Source organism: Numenius arquata, chromosome 1, assembly GCF_964106895.1.
Source record: "Numenius arquata chromosome 1, bNumArq3.hap1.1, whole genome shotgun sequence".
Lineage (NCBI taxonomy): Eukaryota > Metazoa > Chordata > Aves > Charadriiformes > Scolopacidae > Numenius > Numenius arquata.
The window spans coordinates 61,280,182-61,308,181 of NC_133576.1; the positions used below are offsets into that span (position 1 = coordinate 61,280,182).

At 41.3% G+C, this 28,000-nt stretch overlaps 1 protein-coding gene across 2 annotated transcripts in view; it reads right to left on the reverse strand.

The window, feature by feature from the left end:
- SHROOM2 (shroom family member 2) overlaps positions 1-28,000 on the reverse strand; it is a 131,713-nt gene that overhangs the window by 55,263 nt on the left and 48,450 nt on the right. For both annotated transcript variants that reach the window (XM_074147900.1, XM_074147890.1), the window contains exon 2: positions 23,476-23,627. In XM_074147900.1, coding sequence (XP_074004001.1) covers positions 23,476-23,627 — 152 coding nt within the window. The remainder of the gene's footprint in view (positions 1-23,475; positions 23,628-28,000) is intronic.

The window sequence follows — 28,000 nt, forward strand, 5'->3', positions numbered from 1 at the left end:
CAGTTATTCATAACCAACACTGATGATTCAAAAAAGTTTTATATATATACACACACTTATATGTATATGTATAGATATATACATATGACATGTCCATATACACATACATCCACACACATACATGCAAAGTCATTTTTAGGCTTTTCAAAATTCCAAATATGCCCACACCTTCTCTGTCCAGGTTGGTGGTTTTGGACTTCAACCATAGGTTTTTGGTCCTCCCACTATACCAAAGCCCTGCTTAAAATCTGACGCACAGTCCACTTCCAAATTCGTCTTCCCGCTTCTTTCTAGCGCATCACAGCCTGAACTGCTTTGTTCCCTACTGCCTTTCACTCAGATTCAGCCTTGGATGCCCCAACTTCCCGCTGTCCTGAGCCTAGACAGCAGCAATTTAAATGCTTTTTCTAAAGTACACTCTATGCATTCACACTGTTTATCCAGGACAGCCTTAAATGTCCTTTTGAAGAGGCAAAGTAAATTTAGACTTCGTTTGGTTGAGCCACACAGTGACTGCATAAACCTCTCTCAAAAGCCAACAAGCAGTGAGTCTTCATAGCTGAGGCAGAAACATCAGGACTTGAAATTTAAATTGACTGTGTGGAGACATCACACCTTCACTTCTATAGAGATTAAACTTAAAATGTGTAAAATGCCTGTTCATAGTGAGCCATAAACCTGAAAAATGACTGGTAAGTATCATCAGGGTAGGTATTTTAAGGAAACATCTTTTACATCTGGAGATCTATCACGAGGTTTATAAAAACAACATACACCATCTCTTCTCTTTCACACTTACCCCCTGAATACAAAAAATACCTGAATGGAACTTTATTTGGGATGAAAATTTGCTGAAGGTTGTTATATTAGGTATCTGCTGTTAAATGGAAATGCCTTCACATCATAAATTATCAAAATCTGCTTGTATGAGATTTAAAAAACTAGTGTGACAGCTCAATAGCCTAAGAAAGTGAATTAAAAGGTGAAGCTCTTAATTGTCAGCATGTTTGCCAGCTGTGCACTGTTTTCCAAAATAAACATAAGAGGGCTGACATATATAAATTCAAATTACTACTAGCAACACTCAAGCCATACCAGAGTTCTTGTTTCAAGACTCTGCTTCTCTCCACTAGCAGTAGCACGCACTCCATCTGTTGTCAGAACCACCTCTCCTTGCCTATTAGCATCTATCCTTTTGGAAAAATCCCCTGTGACATACATCACTAGAACAGGATGAACCATTGATGAAACTAGTCATCCCAGTATATGAAAAAACCTCTCCTCTGACCTCAGACAGCTGAGCCCTGCTGTCTACATCCCCTTGTCCAGTGACAGCTGGATTAGCCACAGGCAAAAAATCCCAGACATCCAAGACTGTGCACATAACATGCAAACTGCAGATGAACAGTTAAGAAAGAAAACAGTTGGTAGTCTCAAGCAACACTGAAACCCATGCATAGAAATTAAAAATGCAAAAAAAGTCACTGGGACCCTTGTCATCCTAAGACAAATTTACGACTGCCCTAGCATACTCAACTCTCTTCAAAGTTTAAATGATTTTGATGAGGAGAAAAAACAACATGAAAGTTGGGCTCCTAATCAACTTTGTGAATCCCTATAACTTATCAAACAGCAAACTCTTATCTTTTCTGGTTAAAATGTACTGAAAACATATTATAGTTGAGGAAAATTGTGTCTTAATTAAGGAAATATGCTAACAATCGAATAACCATGAAGCAATGAACAAGCCTGGTCTAACAGCAGTCCACCCAATTCCTAATCCCTTGAAACTACAGAAGCTCCTTGCAACACGTTTTTGTACCTTCACCTTCCACAATGGCAGCTCTTTGCTCAGCTAAACCATCTGCCTGGATGAAATAAGAAGCACGATTTCCCTTGGAGCGCCATCACCACCTCCATCTTTGCATCACTTCCTCCCTCCAGCCTGTCCCATACTTGTTTGGGAGTTGGCTATTCCCACCTTCCCCTCTCCAAGAACATGGCAAGCTCACACTCCCTTTGCAGGCCAATCCTACACGGCCTTCTCCCACCTGTGTCTTTATGTCAGCAGCCAGACAGGCTTTTTTTGTGGATCTGCTGTAGTGTCAGAGGAAAGTTGCAATGACAGAACACGGTGCTGTAGTCACTTAATAATCAAGTTAAAACACATCGGAAAACACTGAATATGTATTAAATCCAGCGTATCAGGCTAGTTATACTAGATTTAAGAGCTCCATCAATGGCTGGTAAGAATTATGTAATGGTTGTCGTGGTTTAACCCTAACCAGCAACCAGGACCACACAGCTGCTTGCTCACTCCCCACCGGTGGGATGGAGGAGAGAATCAGAAGAGCAAAGGTGGGAAAAAACTTGTGTGTTGGGATAAAAGTTTAATAAGTAAAGCAAAAACCGTGCATGTAAGCAAAGCAAAACAAGGAATTCATTCACTACTTCCCATGGGCAGGCAGATGTTCAGCCATCCCCAGTAAAGCAGGGCTCCATCATGTGTAATGGTTACTTGAGAAGACAAACACCATCACTCCAAACATCCCCCCCTTCCTTCTTCTTCCCCCAGTTTTATACACTAAGCATGATGTCACATGGCATGGAACAGCTCTTTGGTCAGTTGGGGTCAGCTGTCTTGGCTGTGTCCCCTCCCAACTTCTTTGCACCCCCAGCCTACTCACTGGTGAGCTGGTGAGAGGAACAGAAAAGGCTCTGACTGCTTAGCAACAACAAAAAACATTAGTGCTTTATAAACATCACTCTCACCCCAAATCCAAAAAACAGCACCGTATCGGCTGCCAGCAAGACAGTCAACTCTGTCCCAGCCAAAACCATGACAATGGTTTAGATAAATTGCCTTCAAACTCTATTAGTTTAGGGACAATTTGCAGGCCTGAATTCAAATTAAGCTTCAGAGCTGAACCTTCCAAAACCTGCAAAATTTCAACATACCTACATGTAAACCCCCCACATTATCTATAAGCTAAGTATAGCATGCCTATAACATAGTATGCCTAAAAAAAAATATAACCCCACACCGTGTGTGGACGTGTGTATTGACTGAACTTGAACATGAATGAAGAAAACACAGGAAGACATGGATCTGCCTTTTGTTCCATCAGAATCCAAAGGACATTTCAGAAGCACATAGACAAGATCACCAAATAAAATACCCTTCAAAAAAAAAAAAAAAAAATCTCCAATTCTGTCAACTCCCTCTGCTCCAGTCCACCAAGCCCAATTTATGCCTGCCATACCCTTGCACTGGCAACTGAGCTTTCTCTAGCCTGTAGATCTCAAAAGCACTATCTTGAGCTCTATAAAAATCTTACTCTCAACGCCTCTAGATTCACAATGCCACAACTATAAATTTCCATGCACAAAAATTAAACCTAGTACCTGTCCTTCCTTAAGGTGGGAATTACTTATCTAACTTCTGAAACGTGGAAGCTATGTTAACACACAGAGGATACAGCACTATGAACCCCTTATAACAAACTATATTATTCCTAATCTAAAACAGGTGCAAACTGACCACTAACAGCTTCTGTTTTCTCCTGGGAATGATTACTGTCCCCTCTTGTCCAGTCTGAAGTTGCAATATCAAGATGACCACCACGCTGAAAAGGAGATATGGGCATCCTGACATTGTAAGACCAACAGTATTGTACCAGGGACAACTGCATCCCGCTTCTTGAACTTCTGCAGCAGTATTCTAAATCAACCCTCCAACTATTTCTACGTCAGAGAAACAGTCAAATTCTGGTTCTCCCACAGCTATTTTGGAACCTTTTCAAGTGCCATATCACATTGTTTCTGCCCAAATACAGCAGCAAAAATGATGGGGGTTCAGCAGAACCTAAGAGAAGGAATACTGAAAATAATACCAGCCAACAAGACCAGCAAGTGAATTCATACAGAATAACAAACTTATGGCTCAATTTAGACTTCCCTACCCAAAAGCCTTTTCTAAACCTCTAAACCTCTGTTGAAATTGTGCTGGTAGTGGTAGCATAGAAACACAGAGAAAAATGCAACCTTGACGATACATTATGTAGTAAAATTATTCACAAAAAGGAATGGCAAAAGCAGATGCACTGCAGGTACGGTATTTAATGAAATAAATATTTAGAATGATACCACAGGTCTATAGTCCTTTTTGCCAGAAAAAAAAGCATTGAAATAAGAAGTAGTACCAACTCAACAGGCCCGCATGAGGTCTTTTTGCCCATCTATTTAAGTGCTTGTGTTTGCTAAGTATTCAAATATTGCTTCTCAGCCTATTCTCACAACACTTGGGATTCTCAATTAATCTTCCAAAGAAATACTGGTAACGTCACACAGCATCCAGGACCAATTTATTCCAAATTAGCCACAACTGAGACAAAAGAGGAGTGCATACTGCAGAAAAAAAAAAAAAAAAAAAAAAAATAGAGTCTTTTCGACATTAATAAAGAACTGAATAAGCTTCTTATGCAGAAACTTTCCCTTGAGGCATCTGGGTCCCAGAAGGACAAGAGAAAATTGGCAGTAAAAACTGCTGCATAAAAAAAACGGGGGGGGGGGGGGGGGAGGAGAAAACCCCCTTCTGGAGGAGCCCCTTCTGGACTAAACATACAAATGTATGTAAATGAATATGACAGTTGGAGATAACTACACAACTATAAATCACTCTGTGATATATGGCACTGTTTTGTAAAAAGGATTTTTATTGTCTTAATAACTATTTTCAGATTAAAACAGACATTAGAGTTTTGGCACATTACAGAGCTCATAATTTGGGCATGAAATCTCAGCTGCCTTAACGTGTTGGAAGCCCGAGGCATAAGGTGGTTATAGTTGCACAATCATCTTCTGAGGTAACCTCTCCCTCCTTACCTCCCAGGGGCAGCTCAAGTTTCAGGTGGAGAAGCTGATTATTCAGTTCCAAGTTATATCCCCTTCTTAATCTCCAACTGATGACTGCAGCTGTAACAGCAGTATAACAAGAAGCAGTACAATTTGAAACACACATCTATCTACAATTTCTCCATCTGCAAAGGATAGACATTTTCCCATAACTTCTTGGAGTATCATTCTTCTCCTACGCCTATATTAATCTGGGTCCAATTTCTTCAGCATTGAGTGTAGAGACTCTTCATTAAGTAGAGGGTATGTGTAACACTGTCACTGCTGTCACACCTGCCAACAAGAGCTCCTGCCAGCCTGCAGGGCTGCAGATCTGCACCTTACCCTGAGAAAGGCAAGGCCACCACCCTCCATGCCTAGAGCGGAGTCGGGGGCTACAGTGAACCAAGTGAAAGAAGCTGGCCCCTCTGCTGGGGCAGGCTCTATGTCCTGCTTCATCTCCTGCCATTTTATTCTGTCAGAAACAGAGCCGGACCCCAGCTTCAACCCTCCCTGCTACAAGACAGCGCTGATCCTTATCACACAGTGGTTAAGCAAGACTAAGACCCAGCTGATGGCCACAGAAGCACAAACACTGGATAAGAATGACCTTTCTTCCCCTGTATCATCTTTCTTATGGATGAGTATCTGGGTCATCCACAGACAGTGATACTCTTCTTCCTACCACAAAGGGACTAGCAGCTATGCCTGGAGAAGATGGGTTCCTCCCTGCATGCAGTACTGTACCCATGTATCTACAGGATGCACAGACTTGTCCCTCTCTCCATCCCTGCCCAAACCTTCCTCCCTCCACCACACACTCACTAACAGAAGGGTATGTCTGAATCCTGAAATTAAAGGGCTTCATTTCTTCACTCCTCTCAATAATGTGAGACCCCTCCAGAAATGCAGACATGAACTGAGAGTTCATGAAAAGCAAATGCAACGAATGCAAAGATTTCAAACCAGCAATACCTCTGCCAAAGATTCACTCATAACAGCCACCTCACCCCTTGCCCCAGAGAAACAGCAGTGACCACAGACAAGTGGCCGTCCCCTGTGCCACCCCTGTGGCTCAGCCCCTTGGGCAGCAGCTCCCAGAGCTGCTGGCCCAAACCACTGGTCCAGTTGAAGAACCCACTCCAGCCCAGCCTCTGAATAAACACACTCGAGTCTTCAGTAAATTGATGCTGATCAAAAAAATAAACCCCTACTTAATCTATTAACTGCAACAATGCTGTTTCCCTTGATTTGGATACCCTGGGAACATGTACAGGCCTTAATTTCAGCAGATGTATGGCAGCCTTAAAACACTTAAAACCAATTAGAACTGGAAGTTTAAAAGTGACCAGACAACTCCGATTTCTGGGATTCCCAGAGCAGAGCTGATTTTCTTTAGTGGATAATGTTCTTGCAGGCTTTGAGGCTTATTTTGCAGAAACTGAATGTGCCAAGATATGCACGCAATTTAACATCATTAGACTTGAAAGCTGGGTTCAGTCACTTCACAGCAAAATAAAAGCTATTTTCCAAGCAAGATTGAAAACAGAATCACTTCACAGCAATAACAACATAAGTCTTTAATAGATTAGTCCTCTTCCAGCCCACCTCATGCCACCCCTTCAGATCTCAATCTTCAGTCACCCTAATTATCACCAAGAATAAGTTTTACAAGAGAGTCAATCTGGCAAAAATAAAACTAAAAAAAAGCAAGTTGAAACATGTGCTTGGATACAGAGAGATCAAATCAGAAACTATCTCGATGATTTTCCAAGGCTAGATCAGCAGCAACGGATGATGAAATAAAGGAAAAAAGCTCTTACTGATATTCATATGCAGTTACTCCTGCTGCTGAAGCTTGTGTGTTAAAAAGCTGCAACAGGGGCTATCAGCATCGCTTTGAAGTGACTGAGTAGTTCAATAACTGAATCCATCCATGCAGCACTCTTCCTGCATAAACCAAGGTATGGATTCTCATGCAAGGTATCTATGGACAATCTCACAATAAATATACAATATTCACATGCAAGTTGCGACTACATCACTATTTTAAGACCCAGAGCAGTGAATGTGGCTCTGTCTAAGACTGAATACTCAGCTGTTTGCATTGTATGTACTAGCTTTAGTCTTCTTCAGCTGGAAAACAAAACTGGGATGCAACACTGGCTGGTAGGGTGGCATAGAGCTCCCTTAGGGAAGTTTAAATGTCTCAAAGAAAAGGAAAGACGTCTTTCATACATAATAGATGATCACTGAAAGATACACGCTGAATACTACATATGTGCTGCAAGCAATTAATCAAAGTCTAGTATTTTATAGCTTTACTTGAAGTTCAGGAAGGTCAGCAGAAACGTGTGATGTGTTCTATGTGCCAACACTCTGCTATGTATTATTATGCTTTATTATAAACAACAGTAATCCGCAGAAGTTGACCCTCTTCTGGGTCTTCTGATCCCTCTTCTGGGATCCTGCCCCACAAATACAATAGGCAGCTCCTATCTGAGCAGCTCCCACTGGAGGGAAGCTCCATTAGCCTCACTAGATTAAGGATTTCGCTAATGGAACCGGCCACTTTGTCTGGTCACCACTAAGCAGATAGAGACAGAAACACATCCTGAGCCCACGCTGCTCCGGCACCCCACCTTCACAGCATATGTTCTTGAAGAGCAGGAAGCAGTGACTGGACTGACAGTGAGAAAAAAATCCCACCCTGCAAAATTTATCATTTAAACTCCTCCTCCTTCCCAAAACTGCGTAAGACAAGTATATTTAAATTTTATCCTCCCCTCCGCCCCCAGTTTTGCTCACTACTTATATACCTCCCCTTCCAGAAAAGAAATCCCATGATCCCTTCTTTAGATTTACAGGGAGGAACAAACAATTTTGGTCTCACACATTTATCAGCATACTCGTTTCCTCTTGCTCTGTTCCATAAAAATCCCCTTGCATCCTTGTGTAATCTCTGCACACATCGGGAAACTACTCACAGCCTGGGAAACTTTTTCCATTCAATTTTCTTTTCACAGCAGTAAAAGCTCACGACTTTTCAGGTCTCAGGTCTTGACACTTTTAACATTTCACTGACAGACTGACTCTGCTACTCCACGCGTCCTGATGAGACATACTGGGATGAAGAGACTGGCCCAAGAAAACCAGTTGCAGACCTCTTAGAAAGTACCAACTGTGCACCACTCAAGTGCACGGCTCCGCTGCGAGATGGGTGGTTTTGCTCAGTAACACAAAGCATGCTGAAGCCAGGTCTGCGTGAGAAACAGGAGGCAAACGGGCAAGTAAACCAACAAAATACTCTTCTCAAAGTCACCTCCCTTCTTCCACACCTGCCGACTCCACTTCAACAATCCTATTATGAAATTTTAGTCAGACACATTTGAGACAACCCTGCACAGCTTCCCTCCGCCGCCCCCACCTCCATGGACAAGTTAGTAAGGCACAAAAAATCCAAGAGAAAGGCACCCCAAGCACTTCCTTACCCCAACGATGGGCTGTAGGGGTGAGGAGCTGCTGGAGCTGAGCAGGGGCCAGTGCCCTGCCTCCTGGCCAGCCTGGCAGGAGATTCCCCCCTCCCGCGCAGCCCTAGGTACCTACCCAGCGCCTCCTCCCCAGACCCCTTCCTCAGGAACCAGGCACGGCTCCCAGCCGGCAGGCAAGGCTCCAGGTCAGGGAGTGGGACTGAGCTGAGGGAGAAGAGATGGGGCCCCAGCTGTGAGCTGGGGTGGCACACGTGGGGTGCGGGTGGCACCTGCCTGGGCTCCGTCCCCGGCGAAAGTGGGCAATGCTGGTGGAGCAGAGCACGGGACCCCGCAAGCCCTCCGCCACCAACCGACCGTCCTCCTCCCGCACTAATCCGTGCTGCTGTGCCAGCTTAGGGGATATAATTAGACTCACAAAGGAGCCTTGTTACTGCTCCCCACTAAGAGGCCATAGCAGTTTTGATTAGTCATACCAGCAACTCCACCAACCCACTCCGGTTAACACCACCTGCAGAGCTCAGCCGAGGAAAAGCTGAGCAAAGCCCAAAAAACATGAAGCCAGAGGACTGTTCCTGGAGGAGGAAGAGGAGGGAGCGGGGATTTGTGTTTTTAATTTGAAGTGGTGTTTGACAGGGCACGTGGAAAATACACTATTATGCTGATGAAACTGTTTTTTTCAGCTGTTCCATCCTTTCCTTTTGCAATCTTCCAGCAAACACATGAGCGAATAGATCAGTCTGGGGCACTACATGGTGAAGAAGTTAATGTCACCTTTGAGATGACAAATCTGCTCAAGGAGCAAAGGTAAAAGAAAAATCCCCAGAACAACCTGTGCCTCTTAAGGTTTGATGAGCTGTCAATAGCATTTGAAAGTTACAGAGTTTTTTTCTATATGTTAAAACCAACCAGCCAGTCTTCTCAGGGAGCAACACTTCCCCCAAAAGAGAGGCAGCCTGTGATATCCCTAGAAATAAATAACCTCAGTACTCAGAAAGGCATTGGAAATCATCACCTATGAAGAAAAATGGCAGGTACGTCCTTCCATCCCCCAGGAAGATGCATTTTATGAATTCTGGAGAACTGTTTCAAAGGACAATTTATTTTCATAATATATTGAAAAAAATAAGCTTTATTCCACAGTTAATTATTCACAGAACCATTAATCCCCAGACGCTGGCCAGATTTGCACATATAAGCTTGCTACAGTTGCTGACTATCATCATACCTAAGGAGATAAAGGATACAGTAAGAGGCTGCATAGAGTTTATCCAGGGGAAAATGGAAAAGATTAGTTCTGCTGTATCCTTAAAGGTCAGCCCAGGAGAATCAGAAGGAGAAACCTTCTTCTTATATACTGGCACACATGCCAAGATCAGGTTCTCCTTAGGTTCACTGACCCATCACACTGAACACACCGCAACTATACATTTTTATTGGTCCTGTGCCCTAACACAGCAGACTGACTGCCACGAGAAGCTGACTGCACTGCAGCATCCTTACCAACTGACTGATCCACACCCTGCATTCGAAAAATAAACTGCTTTCCACAGCTCAAAGGAGGACACGCTTATAACTGCAAAGGAAATGCTGGCAGTAGTGGGGATTTACAGAAATCCTCAAACTTCAGGAAGGAGGAGGAGGCTGGCAAAGGGTAAGAAGTGTTCCCGTTTCATGCAGGCATCTACAGATTTAATAAGAAATCTAGTTAAGACAGCATATGGCAGAATTACACAATTACAGTAACTCTGCTGTGTGAGCTTGCTTAAAGTGAGATGGCCTATGGCTAAAAATTTCTCGTCCAGACTGCAATATTCTATCCAAAAATGACTACACTTTATAGAAAGGTGAGAGTATTGATTTCTCACAGATGTTAAAGCAAATACAATGAGGGGGTTTGGGAAGTGATCTGAATAAAGGTAACCTAGCATGGTTCCTTGCTTATCAACATTAACACACGCTCATGCATGCACACCTGCACGCTCCGTCCAGAGAAAGACAGACTTCCGTTTGACAGGTCACCTTCCTAACATTGTTTCTGAAAGCGTCTAAACCTCATGGAGCCATTGTTTTGTGAATGCGAACGCGAAGTCCAGCTGACAACTACTATTCTATACTTGGTGACTTATTTGGCAAAGTAGCAAAGTAAAATCAAGTGGAAAAAAGAACTTTTTTCCTGAATTTTCAGCAGCAAGCCCATCTTAACTTAGAAGAATAAATTGCATAGAGTGAGTAGTATTGAATCCATTGTCTGAAGAACTATCAGAATTACATTGGTACGGTGGTAAACAGAAAGAAGAAAAGTTAAAAAGCAACTATCTCCATTTTAAAGAAAATGAAAACTTGAACCTCAAAATATAGTTTTACAGTTATAGTTTCACAGGGTTTTTTTATTAGCTAATAAAATTTTTAATTTGGCTTTAAAAAAGCTTTTTTCAGTCTTAATCTGCAATCAGATACTGATGAGCTGTCCTGCTAGACTGTAGCCAGAACAGCTAACAGATAAAGCAAGCTCATCTTACCTTCACTACAAGGACTGCTGGGCACATCACTGCATTGCTGGAAAACAGCTGTAAATAGTCACATAATTGCTACGAAAGCGTTTATAAAAGACTAGTTAAATTTTTAAAAATATCCCTGAAAGGACTGGGATTATTACTGTGCTTATTTTACACATAGGACCCAAAGATCAGAGAAGGTGGGTGACAAAGACAGATGCCATGCACAAAGATTTCAACCTATCGAAGAACAGAAACTTTTCAGTCAAGTATTTTGAGGGTGAAGACCCTTCTCACTCAAGGCCTTATCTCAAGTGTAGACCTGCCTCGCTCCAAGAGACTACAACTAAGTAAATAAACTGGGATCATTATTCTAGTTGCTGATGTGAAGTGTAGAAAGAAAAGGAGCCTATAGCCGACTTCACACACTTGGTATTAATGCAGATGTGCTTATAAAGATATGACACTGGATTTGTAATCTTTTACGACAATGATACTGAGTCTATGTAGTACCAAACAACTTTTCATTAATAACTGCTCTTTTCTTAAAGGAAGAATCTGTAGGTTCCTGGTTCGAAGGAAATCCCTGCACCCCACAATCTGAGCTTCCACAAGGCTTTACCTCCTTACTGAAAAATAAAACAAAGCTAAGAGCTTTGTAATTCAAAAGAGAACTGGTCAAGAGTTACGCCCCCACCTTCTCCCCTCCCTGGAATCAGAAAACAGCAATCCAGCTTGAAAACCGGGAACACACATATCAGTTTCACTCGGAAAGGTCTCCCTGATCCCTTTTTTGTTTGTTTTAATAACTAAAGTTGTGGGGAGTTAACGCGCTCATCACTGACAGCAGAGCCACAGGAAAAGCAGCATCTGTATTCTGGCCCATTGCTGAAGGTATCCATCCCAGTCTGCCCTCTGCCTGACTCCAGCTCCACCACAGACTTCACTTCCCACCAAGCCATTGGCTGTCCTTCCTCAGGCATATGGCTTTTTGCCGAAAATACAAAGATGAAAACTGGTCAAAAACCTGAATGCTCAATACACATGTCCCCTTTGAGATCTTCTGGGAAGCACATTTGTAACGCTTTTGTCTTGAATCACTTTCCTTTATTTAACACTTAATTTAGGAACCTATATCCAAAAGAGACAGTGTGTATTCTAAAGCAGAAATCTCTCATTTACATATATATTTTTGAAATCCCTTTTAAGTAATTTAATAAAAATAGCAGCCACAAGAGAGCGCTACCAGCAAAGGATTCAACCACACAGGAAACTACAGACTTGAAGCTATTCAGAATTTAAAAAAAAAATAAAAATCATCTGTTGCGGTCAGGCGGTCTTATTTGCACATTTAAAAGAAGTCCTCAGACATTTAATTGCTATAGTTGTGATCTTCAGAAGTCAGGAGAGATGCCATGTGTCTCCATTTTCGAACACGGACTTTTGAGACATGTTCATTGCTCTTTCTCTTGTTTTCCAAGGGAGATTACTCAGCAGTTTTGGATTTTAGACACCTTTAAGATGACTCACTCCAACTGAGACACCTGAAATTAACAGGTTGTTTTCTGATACCACCTTTTTTCTTGTTTTTAAACAGCTGTAATTCACTAAAACTCAATGCAATGAGTTAAAAAAATGAAAACTGGGTTTGTGGCTTTGCCGTTGGTTTTCTGTCTCAATGCACTGAGTATCTGAATACCTTGCACCCCCTTCTTACTTACCTTTCCACAAAAAGTGCTGACAAATTCTAACAGCAACAACAAAGTCAGCCTATTTTTCTGGAAGCGGCAAGTGGAACTGCAGCATTTTTCTCCATGCTAAACAGAAGGAGTTCCTGTTTTTGCATTTTCAGCTTCTAGTATCTTATCAAAGAGGAAGTGACTCCCAAAAAAGTATCCCTAAAAAAATAACTAACCTAGAATTTGAAAACAAAACAAAAAAAATATAACCATATGCTTAGCTTACAGACTTCTGGGGGGAGGGAGGGGCTCTAAAAGATAGAAAAGAAGTAATAAAAGCAATCTATTAATATTCAGATGTCTTAGAATGGCAAATTGAACTTGTAGTTTGACAGACAAATTACTGACAGAGGTCTATGATATAGATATCTGTCTAAATTCTTAAAATTAGAGCGAAGAAGCATATCCTACGTTAAATGCCTATTGTCACCTGCCAAAATTCACACAAGGATTTACACAATGGCCTTTTGCCTTGCTCTCAACCATATCAAGACCTATACAGTCTGCAGCATTGCTCTTTGCTTTCTCCTCCCAGTTGGTCTGACCTCCCATCAGCCAGTCACCCTGTGTCTGAAAATGGACAACGCTGCACTACACTCAACAGTACCTCTTTTAAAAGGAGCCACGCTGGAAGGAGCAGAAGGAGCTGGACCTTGTGGCAGGACAGCAGAGCAGCTCCCTTCTTATCCCACGACCTCGTAAGTTGCATTTTACATAAAAAGAAACTAAAGAGACCTTCAAAATTCTCTGCTTAGGTCTGTGAAAACAAATAAATTGTCAAGTCTTAGTGCCCTTAAAGAGTTCAGTCATTAACTTGGGCAAACCAGGATTTCACCATCACAGTTTGCTCTGGTTTTCCTTGTACCTCAGCCCAACTGTACAGGCTTGAGCAGGATGGAACAGCAATTTCATTTACAAGTAAGATATGCACTGTCGACAACGAGGTATTAAATTGTATGAGATATTAAATCATCAATCTTCCTGCCTGCTAAATTCACAATAGACTACCATGATAAAACTTTCATACTCTGGAACTGTTTTTCCTCGTTCCACCTTCAGGAGCTAAACAGAATCTGGACATCTGAGATAAAAGTGTTGATCATAGGATTTATGGTATATTATATAAGCTACGTGAATACTTTTCCCTCATCCTTATTTTGTGCATATTTGGCTACCTTTTGATGACTAGATAGCATTAAACTCCCGCTGTCATTCTCTTACCTCAGTTTTTGCCATGATTTATCAGAATTCCTCTAAAGGATACCAAAACATTTTTTTAATGAGAATTTATCATTTGGAAGCATCTAAAATGCTTCACCTATTGAAGAATCAGCTCCAAACACTGATTGCAGCAGGGTTTACTTTCAAACATTTTAGAAATTATCCTTCTAGGTAAGCAAGGTGCTAAAGAAATCAACTTTTAACATAAATACAAAAAAAGACTTCATTCGCTAGTAATGCTGAAGAAAAATGCTCTGACAGCAAAAACACTAACAGCAGTAGGAGGAGTCAAAATACACGGGGGATTTAAGGCTGCCTCAGCTGAGGCAAAGGATCAGGAGCGAGGAACAGGATGCAGAGCAGCCTTTGGATGCGCTCCCCATCACCACCACCTTTGCCCAGGACCGAGTTAGCAAGCACAGCAATGTGCAGCTGCCTGCACTGGCCCAACATGTTGCCTTCAGCAAGAAAGAACTTGCTGTGTCTCTGGAGCACATGGCCGTGGAAACCCTGCTTTGCTTGTGGCCAGAAACAACGGGCATGTTTTGCCTCCCAGCCGCTTACCGCAATGCGCTTGCCATTCAATAGCTGTCCCAAACAAACTGAGTTTCCTCAGAAACCACATTTCAAATACCAGTGTTTCTACACAGGTGTGGTGCATTCCCACACCAATTTCAGCTGTAATTTACCTAACCATGTTCAAGGTGACCCAAAAACAGGAGTGAGGAAAGAGAGTTCCTCCAGTCCCAGGGCGTTTCAGGAGATGGCCCAGCCTTAGTTCACCTCATTCCTGGTTTAGCCACATGATGCAAATTACTGAGCCTTCACAAAGAACGATGCCACGAGCTGAGAAGCTTCAAGTGTTACTTGGGAAAGCTATGTTGCTCTGACATGCCCTATGCCAGGTGAGATTTTGAAGACATCACCATCCCCCAGAGCGCTTCCTTCCCCACCAGATGCCACCCCCAGTTCAGCTGCCCACCTGCCAGCAAGGCTGCTCCATGAGCCAGACCAAAGAACTGACTCTGATTTCAATTGTAACCCAGCAGAAACTTCCCCAAACCCCAGCTTTTATCACCCTGTCCTTCCTCTGCACTCAGCATGAAGCTGGACTAAAAGCATAAGGGCTGTGTAACTCAGAAGTCTGGTAGCTGTGTCTCTGTGCCAGACTTCGTTTTGCCAGGTGATCTGGTATTATGCAGATTCAGCAGCAATGACCATAAAATAATGGCTTTCTTGTGTAAGAGATAAGATGCAAATTTGTTCAGTTATTCAGTAACTAAAGCTGCAACACTTGCATTCCTAACCCTTCTTTTAAGTGGTTGTATTTCTGGAGTTAAGGGTTGGATTCAGAAACTATTTTAAAACCATTTTATAATCTTGTCATGTAGTTACTTGACCAAGTAGAGCATAAAATCTCTACACTCAACATGGTAGGCTACTTGACACTGAAACATTTAAGAAGCGTCCAAGTTCTCAATCTCATCAGTCATTTAATCTTCAAGAGGTGAAATATGTAATCTAAAATAAAAGTACCAAAAGGAGAACTGCAATGCACTGAAACAGGAGTATTATTAGCACTCTCCTGAAGTTGTACATGTGCACGTCAAAGTTCTTGACTAGTCTTTAAAAAACCCAACACTCTTAAGTGCTTAAAGCAACCCCAAACAATTCAGTATTTCAAAACACATGCAACACATATAAAAGCATTCCTTCCAAATGCAAAGAAGATTTCTGACAGAAAACCATTATTTAGTCTCTAATGGATGGGGTTATGATTCTGTTTGTCAGGAATCTGCAGAGATCTATAGTACTATCAAACACACACACACACCCCTCTGTGTGTGTATGTGAAAGTACTATGCGAAATGAGTAAATCTTCAGACCCCCACATTTTAGAAGGCTCACCTGTTTCCCTCTCTCACCCAAGGGGTTACATTTCAGTTTCCACCACCTACACTGAAAATCGCCAGTAGAAAGCATTTTAAGAATAAATCCAACGTACCACCTGGTAAAAAGCTATGGTTAAATCCTGTAAGCACTTGTATACTTTTTCATCTTCAGTCATGTGAGTGCTCTCACTAAATTGGATGAGACTACTCATGCTCAAAATTAACCATTTCGACAAGTGCTTGCAGGACTGAAGGAAAAAAAAACAACCTCTAGAAACCAGTCATGACTCACAGGTTGTTACCGTGTGATGCATATTCCATTCCACAAAAAAGCAACATTGCCCAATTTTGGTAATTAGTTCACAAAACTGAATAGTATTACCACAAGTAACCTTTTGAATAGGCATATTCAAATTATAGAGGATTCCTTTTACCCACAAAGAAATGTCTATGCCCTTCCTAGTACTACAAACATCGCCCTAACAGAGTTGATTTGGTAAAATATGGTGACATCTGTTATATTTTTGACTTTCTGTTATTCAAGCTTTACAGGCTGGATTTTTTTAGATTGGTAAAGAAATACATTATGAAAGTCACCACAAGATGAAAACATGTCAGTCACAACATAGGTACCCGAGAGAGTCCTGACAGTTATACAAGACAACATCCAGAACCACGAGACAATGATTTGCTCAGTGAAACCAGGGACAACACACACCATCTGGAGAAACTGAAGCTTATGTTCACCTCAAGCCCCTGCTAGTTTGTCACTAATAGCATGAATCAAATCACATTTAATGCAACTAAGAAACTGGTGAGGTGGGCAGAAAATTAAGAAATAAAAGTGCTTTTTGGATGTACACCCCATGAAAAAGACAGCTGGCCTGGGAAACACCTAAACACCTGTATGGTATTGCTAGGATCATGGTGAAGGGAACCCAGATTCACACATCTCCATGTTGGTTAAGTGACTGCGCCAACAGTTAGGCAGCGAGGGGGAATGGTCCTCATCAGGGCTCTTCCTAGATATAATTTGTTGAAAATACAAGATGAAAGTGTACATTCCTCCTTTGTCGTGTCCATTCCTTCCATCACTAGTGCAGGACCACACAGTTGAAAGAGGATGAGGAGTAGAGTGGAGGCCCAGCTACCCTTGGGTTTGCCCATGGAGGAGGCAGGGGACATGCCTGAGCAGGAGGGGACCTCCGTGCCAGATGGCCCCCGCTGTGGACCGCCACCAAGCATGCGCCTAGAGAGCAGCTTAGCTGCTCCATTCAACACTCCTTCACGGAAGGATCCTGCTGGGATTGCTAGGCACTCCTTAAAACGCAGGGCATCCACCCCAAGGGCTCCCGAGCCAGGCCTGTAGGCACCGTGCAATTTGCACGGCACATTACGTTTGCACTTCCCTGGTTCCTGCCATCCCCTGTGAGCCATGGCAGCCCACCAGCAGCACCCAAGGAGACAAATAAGAGGCCCTCAGCCTGATGTCGTCCTGTCACACAACCTGACGCACATGGCTTGCTCCTCCCTCCATCGCAAGACCTGGCTAGGAGCAGGGGCTGCTGGACACCCTATCTAGGAACACGTTTAAAACTAGCCATCCTGCTTTGTGCAGAAGAGCGGGCCTACAGCAACGCACGGACCCCTTTCTCAGCGAATTTGCGAAACGGGAATTTAACAGCCCAGCCCTTCCACCATCCGCAGCTACACAGAAACACTCAAGCCTGGAACTTTATAGCTGTGTGCATCTGTTACAAATACCCACTCGCGAAGCGCCTATACCGAAGATCTGCACAGGCGCACGCTGTTCCACACCCACATCGATTTCAAGAAACATGGGTGGCGAGGGGCCATCACACCTGCTACTTCTTACAGCAATGGCATGTGCGTGCATATACAGCCCTGGAAAGCCCTACTGCAGTTTCCTACCCATTTCCAAAGTCTGGCTAAAAATCCAGGCGTTAAAAAAAACAACAACCAAACACTAACACCAAATCTGATCTTGGTCAGTCTAGGCCAAGATCAGTCTTCAAAAAGGAAGAACTTTGTCTGCTGGGCAACAAGAGAGCAATCACTGCTATTTGTTCTGCCATAACAAACCCTAGTTCAAGCAGCAATGAAATCAAATTTAACAACAAAATAGATTTTACTCCTACTTGACAGTGGTTCTCCACAAATGCATTTGGTTTATTGAGCAATACTTAACCATAACCGTCGACTAAATATCTGTAACGCTTGCTTAAAATCTGCAAAATTACATGTATTTTTCTACTTTTTGATACCTATAAAATACCTATACTATTTTGATACCTATAAAACCAGAACTATCAACTGCCAACACAAATAAGACGCAAAATTCACAGTCCTTAATCTGCATCTTGTAATTGTACAGAAAACATAAATCCCTCGTCTTCCCAAGTCATCTCACAAATTGATATTGCCAAGTTTCACAGAGTACTCCTGCAGCCAAAAGGAGCTATGAAGAGTACAGCTAGCTGTTCCACAAGTGATGAACGGGTAAGACTAGATCCCCCGGTAAGTTACACAAAACCCACTATGGAAAGGTAGTGGTGTTGAGCATGTTTCTGCTCAGAATGTGACAAAATTTCAGTGATCTCCCATCTCAACGCTGCAAATGACTGTCAGATTTTTATTCCTAGACTTCTGCCCAGGTCTCAGGTTCTGAAACAGTACTGTACAATCTCAGAGCCCTCAGGACATTCATTAAAAACTCTCCTTCTACTGTGCTTCAATTAAATGGCTGTCTCTCTTCGTGAAGTGCCATGCAAATAAAGATAACCCTAACTTACCCTAACATCTAGGTGTTTATAATTTATGTATCATGACATTCACTTCCCTTAATAGGATTCAGCATGCAAATTTCAGCATTCAAACTATGCTTCTGATGGCAAGTGTGTTTGCTCTCGCTCTCTTTCCCTCTCCAAGGGACTCCTCAGCACTGCAAAACCAGCTTGCACTTTGACCACATAAAGGCACCAAACCAAAATACTGTGTAAAGGAAAAGAAAACACACCCATTTGCATGTGCACAACGTGGCCAGAACTACTCCAGAACTCTAAGCCTGGTTCTCAGGCATTGGTCAAGGCTGGTCAAGTTGAGCTGAAAGTCCAGCTTCCTGTCACCAGCAGAGCCTGAGGAAAAGAAGTTCATGGCTATTCCCTCCCTTGCCCACCTGTTTCCACTGTCACTAACAGATGATTCAAGTAGCCAACAGGACAACCCCACTTAACTTCCTAGGGTGGCTCCCAAAGACCATATAATCACATCCTCCTTTTAACATTAATAAACCACAAATGAAAGCATCACCTATGTGTCAGTTGTTAACAGTTTAATGTGTCTTGTGAGTTCATAGTGAAAAATTATTCCAGACTTTTATGGATTTCTGGTACATGCTTACATCTAGCATGTGCAAAGGAATGGAAATTATATTTAATAACGAGAAGGTAATTTAAGTTAAAAGTGTATGCAGAACAGTTCAATTACACAGAATACGGTAACCACTTTGGGTATCAACACTCAGTATCAGCACTCAGAGTAATTTTACATGTGTATATATAGACATGCACACCTTTTCCAAAACAAGAGAAATTCACACACAATTCCTGTAATAAGTGTCCCAAGGACACTTTCCTAAGAACATAATCTACGCAAGGAATGACTCAGTACTACACTGAAGAATTAGCACATAATTAAGATGTGTTGTTTTAACAAATCCACTCGAGAAAACAACATGAAGCCTCCTGAGTCTTCTTTTAATCCAAGAACAAAAGTACACCGCACTTGCTCAACCATCAATATAAGTAAGCTTATACATCGTATAATACTTAAACGTCGTATTTGTCGTTGAGCCAGTTGCAGTGTCCTGATTTGGTTTAGACCTCAACTATGTGATGTTGCCAAAATTACAGCAAAGCATGTATGCTGATAGCCAGTACATTTATGCTGAGTATTTGGTACTGCAGGCACTTTTATTTAGAGACCAATGTTATTTTCCCTATGCAAATCGAGCATCAGATTCTTTAAAAATACTGGGCAAAAATAATTTTGTGGAAGCCAGTTACCACAGCTGAACAGTACCAACTCCTTGAAAAACTTTTGCCACAATCACAAGTTAATTATTGTGAAAGAAACACATTACTCACTATGGCAATACTTTGTCACTTGGTCTTGGCTGTAAGTACATTAGACTTCTAAACTGAAAATAGCATGCCCTACTGCTTCCCAGGTACAAAAACAGTTAGATCAATATAAGATTAGGATATGGCACTACTTCATGAAGGAGTGACCCATATGGAGGAATTTCACATGGACACACTTCTCAGCAGTGACAAATAACACCCGATTTTTCTAGATTAGTTCTACTGACATTAATAGGAAGGACATTCTCTATTTACCAGAATAATTTTGTTAAAAAGTAATTTTTCCACATCATGATAGTTTTTAAGGGGTTTGCGTTTAACTTCTGGATCAGTTTAGAAATAGATACCACAAACAACCCAAGGAAAAAAAGTTTCAACAGAAAATCTAGATCTTGGCTTCCCAAGCTAACTCTAACAGATACAAAATTCTTCTAACCTTCAGGACCGGGTTCTTGAACTTGAAACCATTCATCTCTTTTGTGCTTCAGATTATCACACTGACACCCATAGGGAATGAAAGGTTAAAGCAACACTATAGAGAAGCATCACAGTGCCAAACAAAGGACACACAGGGCACAGGGCAAGCAGACTAAAAGATGCTAAGACGACTTGCAGATCAATACTTCATCTTATATGTAATTCAATGAAAGTGAATTGTGGAACTATCCCCAAGTCTCCCCAGAGAACAGTAAGGGTGGATCTAAAGAAGACTGAAATAGTCTAAAAATGCTAAGGCAGCCACTTCAAGATTGCTGTAATTAATTAAAGTGCAGACTGCCTCTGAAAGGGGTGGTCCTAACCAGATGAAAACCTACTTCCCCAAGTAATTTTGCAGTCAGATCAGTTCCCTGATCCAATTCAATCCAGACCTGCAAGAGTGCTCATACAGAGACTGAACAACTGGTTTGCTTAAAGACAGGACTGTTTAAAGCACTCATAAAAATTCTGCCTAAGATTTAGGGCAAACAGAACAAAACAATACTGTTGTTCAAACCATAACTTCTGGAAGAAAGCGTGCAACAAGGCTTTTAGAAAAACCTGCATCATTTGAACTTCCAACAGGAAAAGAAAAGCTATTTCAGCACACAGAGAGCAGCGCATGAGAACAAGTTGGCCAAGAATAAAATGAGACTGGGTGTTAAAAGGTTTCTGACCGTCAAAGAACTGATGTCCTAAGGCAACTTTCCAAGAGAAAGAGCAAAGTTGAAAAAACACAGACAAAAACCCTAGCTAATTTCATTCAGTAAGTTTTATGAAATTTTATCTAATTTTATGCAGGCTGTCAATTACCCAAAAGGCTCTTGCCTCTTTTGGGAGCTATGGAAATCTTCATGAATTTAAGACAAAAATGTTTTCCTAACAACAGACACTATTTCAGCCTCTTGGCTAGAACAGTAAGGTTGCTTTTGCCCATTGCACGTGTGTTAGGGAAGGAAAAAGAGGAGGGATGAGAAAGGACTGATGAAAATCCATCAGCTTTGCACCAAACTGCACGCAGGCGTGCATAGCAATGGGTCTGTGTTGCCTGCAGAGAACAGCCACAAATCCCCAGCAGCAAACCAGTGCTTGATTAGCTGTATGAAAATCACATGCATGGAGTGAAGCACTTGTGAATGACAAGAATGGCATAGCCATGTCTCTTATGAGGGTATTTCAGCATCAAACTTTCTGCTACTCCCAAAGACAGACCAAAATTCACAGAAATCGAGCAAGCTACTGTCATAAAACCGAAAAGCACCAAGAAAGAGGGAATCTTTCCACTTGGTCTGAAGCTTTTCGTAGTAATTAAGACTTCCTGTCTTGGCAAATTCTTCAATGTCGATAAAACTTTTCAACCCTGAAGTACTCCCTTTCTGTGGCAGAAACAGCTGAGGTAACCTCTGCTAACAAAAGTGCTTTTACTGGAATAGTCAGCGCAACTTGAAACTGCTAACCACCAACATAATTTGCAATAGTTGAAAAAGCATTTTATTTTGCGTTTATTAGTTTTAGTGCTACAAAAATGTTGGGAGAGCTTCTGAAGCAGCTACTGGTGAGGATATAAACTATCACTTGTAAAAGAGATTCAGGTTCCCGTAATTCCTTCTGTCAAAACCTTCTTAAACCAAAGGTGAAAAGCATGATTTTGTACCTCTCTTACCTATTAGCGCTATTTCACAAAAGACAGTCCGCAGTTAAGACAGCCTCAAATGGTGGTTATATTTACAGACTGGATCATCACATCTGTCAAACTCCAATTCTCAGTGTTTTCAGTGTTGTGACAAAATTCTTTTTTGATTTTAAGAAAAGACACTCAAAATTCTCACATGAAAGACTGGTTGGTATAATTCAGTAAAAATAACAATAAATAAGAAAATAAATTGGAGGATTGGAGCATCTCCTTTATGAAGAAAGGCTGAGAGAGCTGGGACTCTTTAGTCTGGAGAAGAGAAGGCTGAGGGGAGACCTTATCAATGCTTACAAGTATCTAAAGGGTGGGTTGAAGGAGGAGGGAGCCAGACTCTTTTCAGTGGTTGCCTGTGAGAGGACGAGGGGCAACGGGCACAAGCTGGAACATAGGAGGTTCCACTCAAATATGAGAAGAAACTTCTTCACGGTGACGGAGCCCTGGAACAGGCTGCCCAGGGAGGGTGTGGAGTCCCCTTCTTTGGAGATTTTCAAGACCCACCTGGATGCAGTCCTGTGTAACATGCTCTAACACACTCTAGACAATCCTGCTTCAGCAGGGGAGTTGGACTAGATGATCTCTATGGTCCCTTCCAACTCTAAAAATTCAGTGAAATTCAGTGAAATAATAATAATAATTAAATAATAAATTATAGAAGTAATTAATTAGACTGTTCCAGTTCATCAGAGTAGGAAATTAACGAGAAAGGTTTTGTTTCCTCATTTGAAATTTTTTTCAGAAGTTACAAGATTTAACCTACTTTAGGTTCTTTTCAACTTTTTTCAAAGGTATTTTATGAAATTTATTTCAATTCAAGTTAGCCAAAAAAGTGTGAACTTGAAAGTCATAAGTCAAAATGACAAAACCAAAAAGTTTCCAAACCATGTTGTGTTTTGATAAGCTGTTTCAGTTTTTCCCCTTCACTAATAACTAACTGAATGTACTCTTTGCCCAAACCATGTAATAAATCCTTGACACATCAAATATTCTCAAAAACTGGGAAAACATTTTTCCAAAAGCTTCCCATGCAATCTGTTCCTCACGGCCCAACTGGCTGGCACCGGAAACATGCTAAAAAGCATTCCCCATGTCTGCACACCAAAGGCAGGGCAGGACGGACAGCCTGCCTTCGGGCCCTGCACTTCAGGGGAAAAGAAAGGAACAGAGTCCTGACTCATCACATCACAACAGTATCAAATATATTGCCTCAGTTTTTGCTCTGATCAATAGGCTACTCTTCCCACGTCTTCATCCATAAAGAGTCTGTGTTCAAGAAGGAGGTAACATCGTACAATACGCACATTAATAACACTGAATGAACGTCATTATCATGCCAAGTCTTGGTCTATTTAGTTGCCCAGCAGCTTACAGCCTGGAACATATTTGGTTCTCCAGCTGAAGGACACAAGCTTACCTTTTTACCACAAGCTTCAGCGTCTTGTGTGAACCTTTCACCAGGCAGATTGCTTCTTGTCGGAAACCAGAGAGGCCCACATCATTGATGCCAACAATTTCATCCCCAGCCAGTAACTTGTCCACCGCTGCAGCTTTGCTTCCGTCTTCAATCTGAAGAAAAAGCATATCAAATGGTAGAATTATTCAGGTTGCATAGTGACAACTTTAAAATAAGTTAATGAGCTTTCAATATTGGCTTCATACAATAATTAATACAGTAATTAACTGGTTAAAATTATTTTCAGAAAAAAGCCATAAAGAGAGTAATGATGTAATGGAGACAATTAGAACAGAAAAGAAATGGAAGGGGGAAAGCTGAGAAAATCAGAAAGCTCAATGGAAATTTGGGATTCAAAAGCTTCTGTGATCTTGAGCTCTGTTCAATACAGGACAGGTAATTATACTTGCAAATAGAGCTTTGGGCAGGCATCTTAAAATCTAGTTCTACACAGAAGGTAACCAATAATATTAACCATACAGTCAATAACATTAACCACAGAGTCAACTCCCAAAAATCTGGCATGCTATGAAACCCCAAAATATTGCATAAAATGCTGGTCTGGAAAATAAAGCAATTTTCATCAGGCACATAACATTTAGGAAAATATCTATACAGCTAACAGCACTGGCTAGAAGAGATGATCTGAGACCCAAGGAAGAAAAACAGCATGTCACACTGCCGAAGAATTGCCGATAGCAACATTATCACTGGAAGATTATTTTGCTGCCACAGGCATCTCTTGCACGCACTGAATTTTTACACAACTATTCATAACATGCTGCAAAACATGCACAAGATAAATTAAAGAGTCAGTTTTTGGCAATTCCCATGCCAATGAAGGAAACAAACCCATTACGAGCTACCCATTTTTAAAATTTAAAACAAATCCCCAAAGCTCGAACAGCCAGACTAGCTAGTACCAACAGTTTGAACTGATTTCAAACACAGCTGTAGGTGTCAAACACTTGGAAATTCAGGCCCTGAGCTTTCTCAGCTTCTTCCCATCTCCTTTTGCTGTCGATGCAGCCTCCAGCTTCTCAGTTGCTTTGGCTCATGATCTACACATTTAATTTTATTCCTCTCTCACTTGCTCACAATCCATATCCCACCTCATCTTCTAGATTTGACACTTCAACTTCAAAGCAGAGTTTAATTTATGTCTCCATTATATTGTGCCTTGACTACAGTATCTCTGAGTTCATTACTGAATGCCAGTGAACCTACAAAGAAGAAATCCTTGTAATTGCCCCTGCAGAAAGTTTCATAAAGAACTGCCGTCTTCTGAGGTACCGAAGTCAATCAGCAAGATAAATCCAGAGGAAACGTAGCTTCATGAATTCTGAAGCTCACAGTACAGGTTTTAGGGACACTCCAGCAATCAAAGTATAAATTAAATAACCTAATAAAATAAAGCAATATCTCTTGATGAAAGTACATTAGGATGATCTCATACACCCCACCAATCTCATTGCAGGTACAATAAAAGCTCTCTTTATGTAAGTTTAGGATAAATGTTCTTAAAAACCTTCAGACCTGTAAATCTAAGCCAAAAAAAAAGCCATATAAAATGCTTAGTCTCATACTCCATTCTAAAAATGCTCATTATTAATAATAATGAAGCAATTTACTTTCCAGAACTTCTTATCTTAATAAAAACACAAATAATGAAAGACAGAGCAAGTTTCTACATCCCAGTATATCTATTTCTCAAGCTATGACCTGCTTCTGACCTGCTCATGTATCCCCCGAACATCATGGATTTACCAGAATATCGAATTATCACTGCAAATCTTCAGTAAACTTGAAAACAAAGGAGCAGCAGTGGAAATCGCTTATATGCAAGGAAAGATTTAAGTTCAGGGATGTCAAGTAACAGAATGGCTGCCATACGAGGGACCTTGAAGTCAGGCAGAACTGAACAAGAGCAGAGACAGACTGGGACTCATGAATCTCAAGCCCCCTAACAGGCGATAGCAAGTCTTTCAAGTGTTCAGATGCATTTTTGGGGTTACTACTAAATAAATTGTGTTTGGAGATCTGAAGCCCAGTAGGCTAGAAAAGCAGTGTGAAAGTGTTAATTAAAGTCAGAGTTGATTCACTAGAAATGTAGGGAGAAGGTCAAACAGAAGGGAAAAAAAAAAAAAAGAGGGAAAATACCTTGTACGAGGACACATTTTAAATTGCAAAATGTAGATGCCAACCAGTTGCAGCCCTTATGCCCTGAGCAAGGCACCAACTGAATGACAAGGGGTGAGAAGCCCCTGGGCCCTGTCACCTGGGCCTGAAGACCTCAACAGGGTCTTTTTTTGTCTTAAAAAAAAAAAAAAAAAAAAGAAAAAAGAAAAAATCTGTCTCCTAGGGTTTCAAGGAATGCTCATTGTTCTCAGTAAGCATGTTTGTTTTTTCTTCAGGCTGGCAATGCACTGACAGCAGGGAGTATTCAGTTACCCCCTCTGAGTTTTCATTTCAGCAGGGAGACTACATATTCCACATAGTGCAAGCTTTCCAGAGAGACACTGGCTGTATAAAACAACATTAATAAAAACAAACCTGAAAAAATTAAAAAAACCCAATATCAAAACCTAGACACAAAGCTGAAGCCATCTTCATGAAAACTGGAAGCGCCTTTAATACCTTGCCTCCAGATCAGTTGCAACTAGGGAGAATAAAGACTACACATCCATTCACAGTAAGTGTCTCCTCAAGCTGAACAAATTTAGACATAAATCTTCTGTACTGGTTTTACCTCAGATCTCCTAACAGCTGCATGAATGCGATTCCACTTGACAATGCACTTTTAAGTGGAAACGGCAATGTATTTTTCCTGTCTAGCTACCAATTTCTTCAGTTACACTAGAAAGTCCTTTAGTTGTAATGACTAATAAAAAAAAATCCATGAGGAAAAGACTTCTTCAAAAAATTGCCCTACTAACCTGCCTTCTCAGTGCAAACCTGGACAATGCCACTCCAGCTTCTCCTTCAGGTCTTCTCTTTTTCTGTTTACTAGTCTTTCCATTTATTGTTTTTATATATCTATCTGTTGATAAAGTTTCCATTACGTAAGACTTTCACTACAAGTGTAAATTCCAACCAAAATACATAAACATTTTCGAACTAGCAAACACACTTGAAAATTTCACAACTGTTTTTTACCCATCTACAGAGTTAACTACTTAAATCCCTATTATTTATCTAAGTAACATCCCACTTCTTTCTGGATTTCAGGTGCCCAGAAAAACTAACAGTTAATAGCTGAAAACAAAGCCTTGAAAATGCACTTTAAGATGATAAGTCTTTCAAGAACAGTCAACAAGAGGAGGTGTGCCTCAGTCACTGGCAGCAGGCAGATGCGGCTGGACGTAACCCTGAACAACCCCTCTGCTTGGGCTGGAATACTCACAGGAACTGAACATCCGTAAAGTATACATCTTAACATTATTGTAGCAATAGCAGGAAACAAAACACACAGACAAGAAAAACAATCAACACCTTATTTTCTTATAAATAATGGACATAAGCCTTCAAAAAAAAAAAAAAAGGTATAGCTACACTGCGTTATCTGGGATGAGTAAAGAAGAGTTCTAGAAATGCCCTCAAATCATGCATTCGATACGTATTAACATATCATACCCCTCTCACTATGCTAAATTAACAAGAGTAAACACCATGACTTCCTATCCTTAGCGGGGATGTTGATGTTGCTACCAAAAAAAATGTTTTCAAGAGGGGATGAAAAGGATGTTTGTTGACAAAAAGCATCTGTTTAGACAGTCTCCAACTCTCACCCTGCTGTCCCTGATGACCTCCCTATGGCCAAGAGCAAAGGCAAACTTTGGGATCTGTGCATCAGGGAGGACTGGAACCGTGGATTTCTGCCATCATAACAATATATACATTAACTGTCAAATCTTCCCAAATTTATTTTTCTTATAAAACACCATATCCACAAAACAGGAAGAGACACTGATACAAGACACAGATGCAGATAATGGTTAGGATAAAAAAAAAAAGGGACTGAAAAAACACATACGTAACCCCGGTATGTGAAATTCTTCCTGTGAAAAGCAGGGAGCGCCTTGAAATAGGGGAAGAGCAGAGCCATGGAGAAAAGTCTAACAGCTAGATACACAAAGACATTCAAAGAACACTTACATGTCTGTATACACGCAAAAGGGAAAATAATGGCCTATATATATAGCTTTAAAATGCTGTTGATGGGGAGCACCACTTCTACAATGTGACCCCTTCACTCTGTGTTTATCAGGTCTGACACTTTACTTAAAATACCCACATTCCTCTACAGGCACCTGTATAAACAAGCAGAAGACAGGTTGGGGAAATGCCGTGTCACACAAGAGGTCTAGTTTTGTTTACAATGATGACAGTTTCTTGTCCGTGCTCTCTCTGGACAGGGTGGGAGACGGGATGGAAACCCAAACCCAGAGACAAACACAGGAAAAAACAGCGCCATTTATCAGCATTC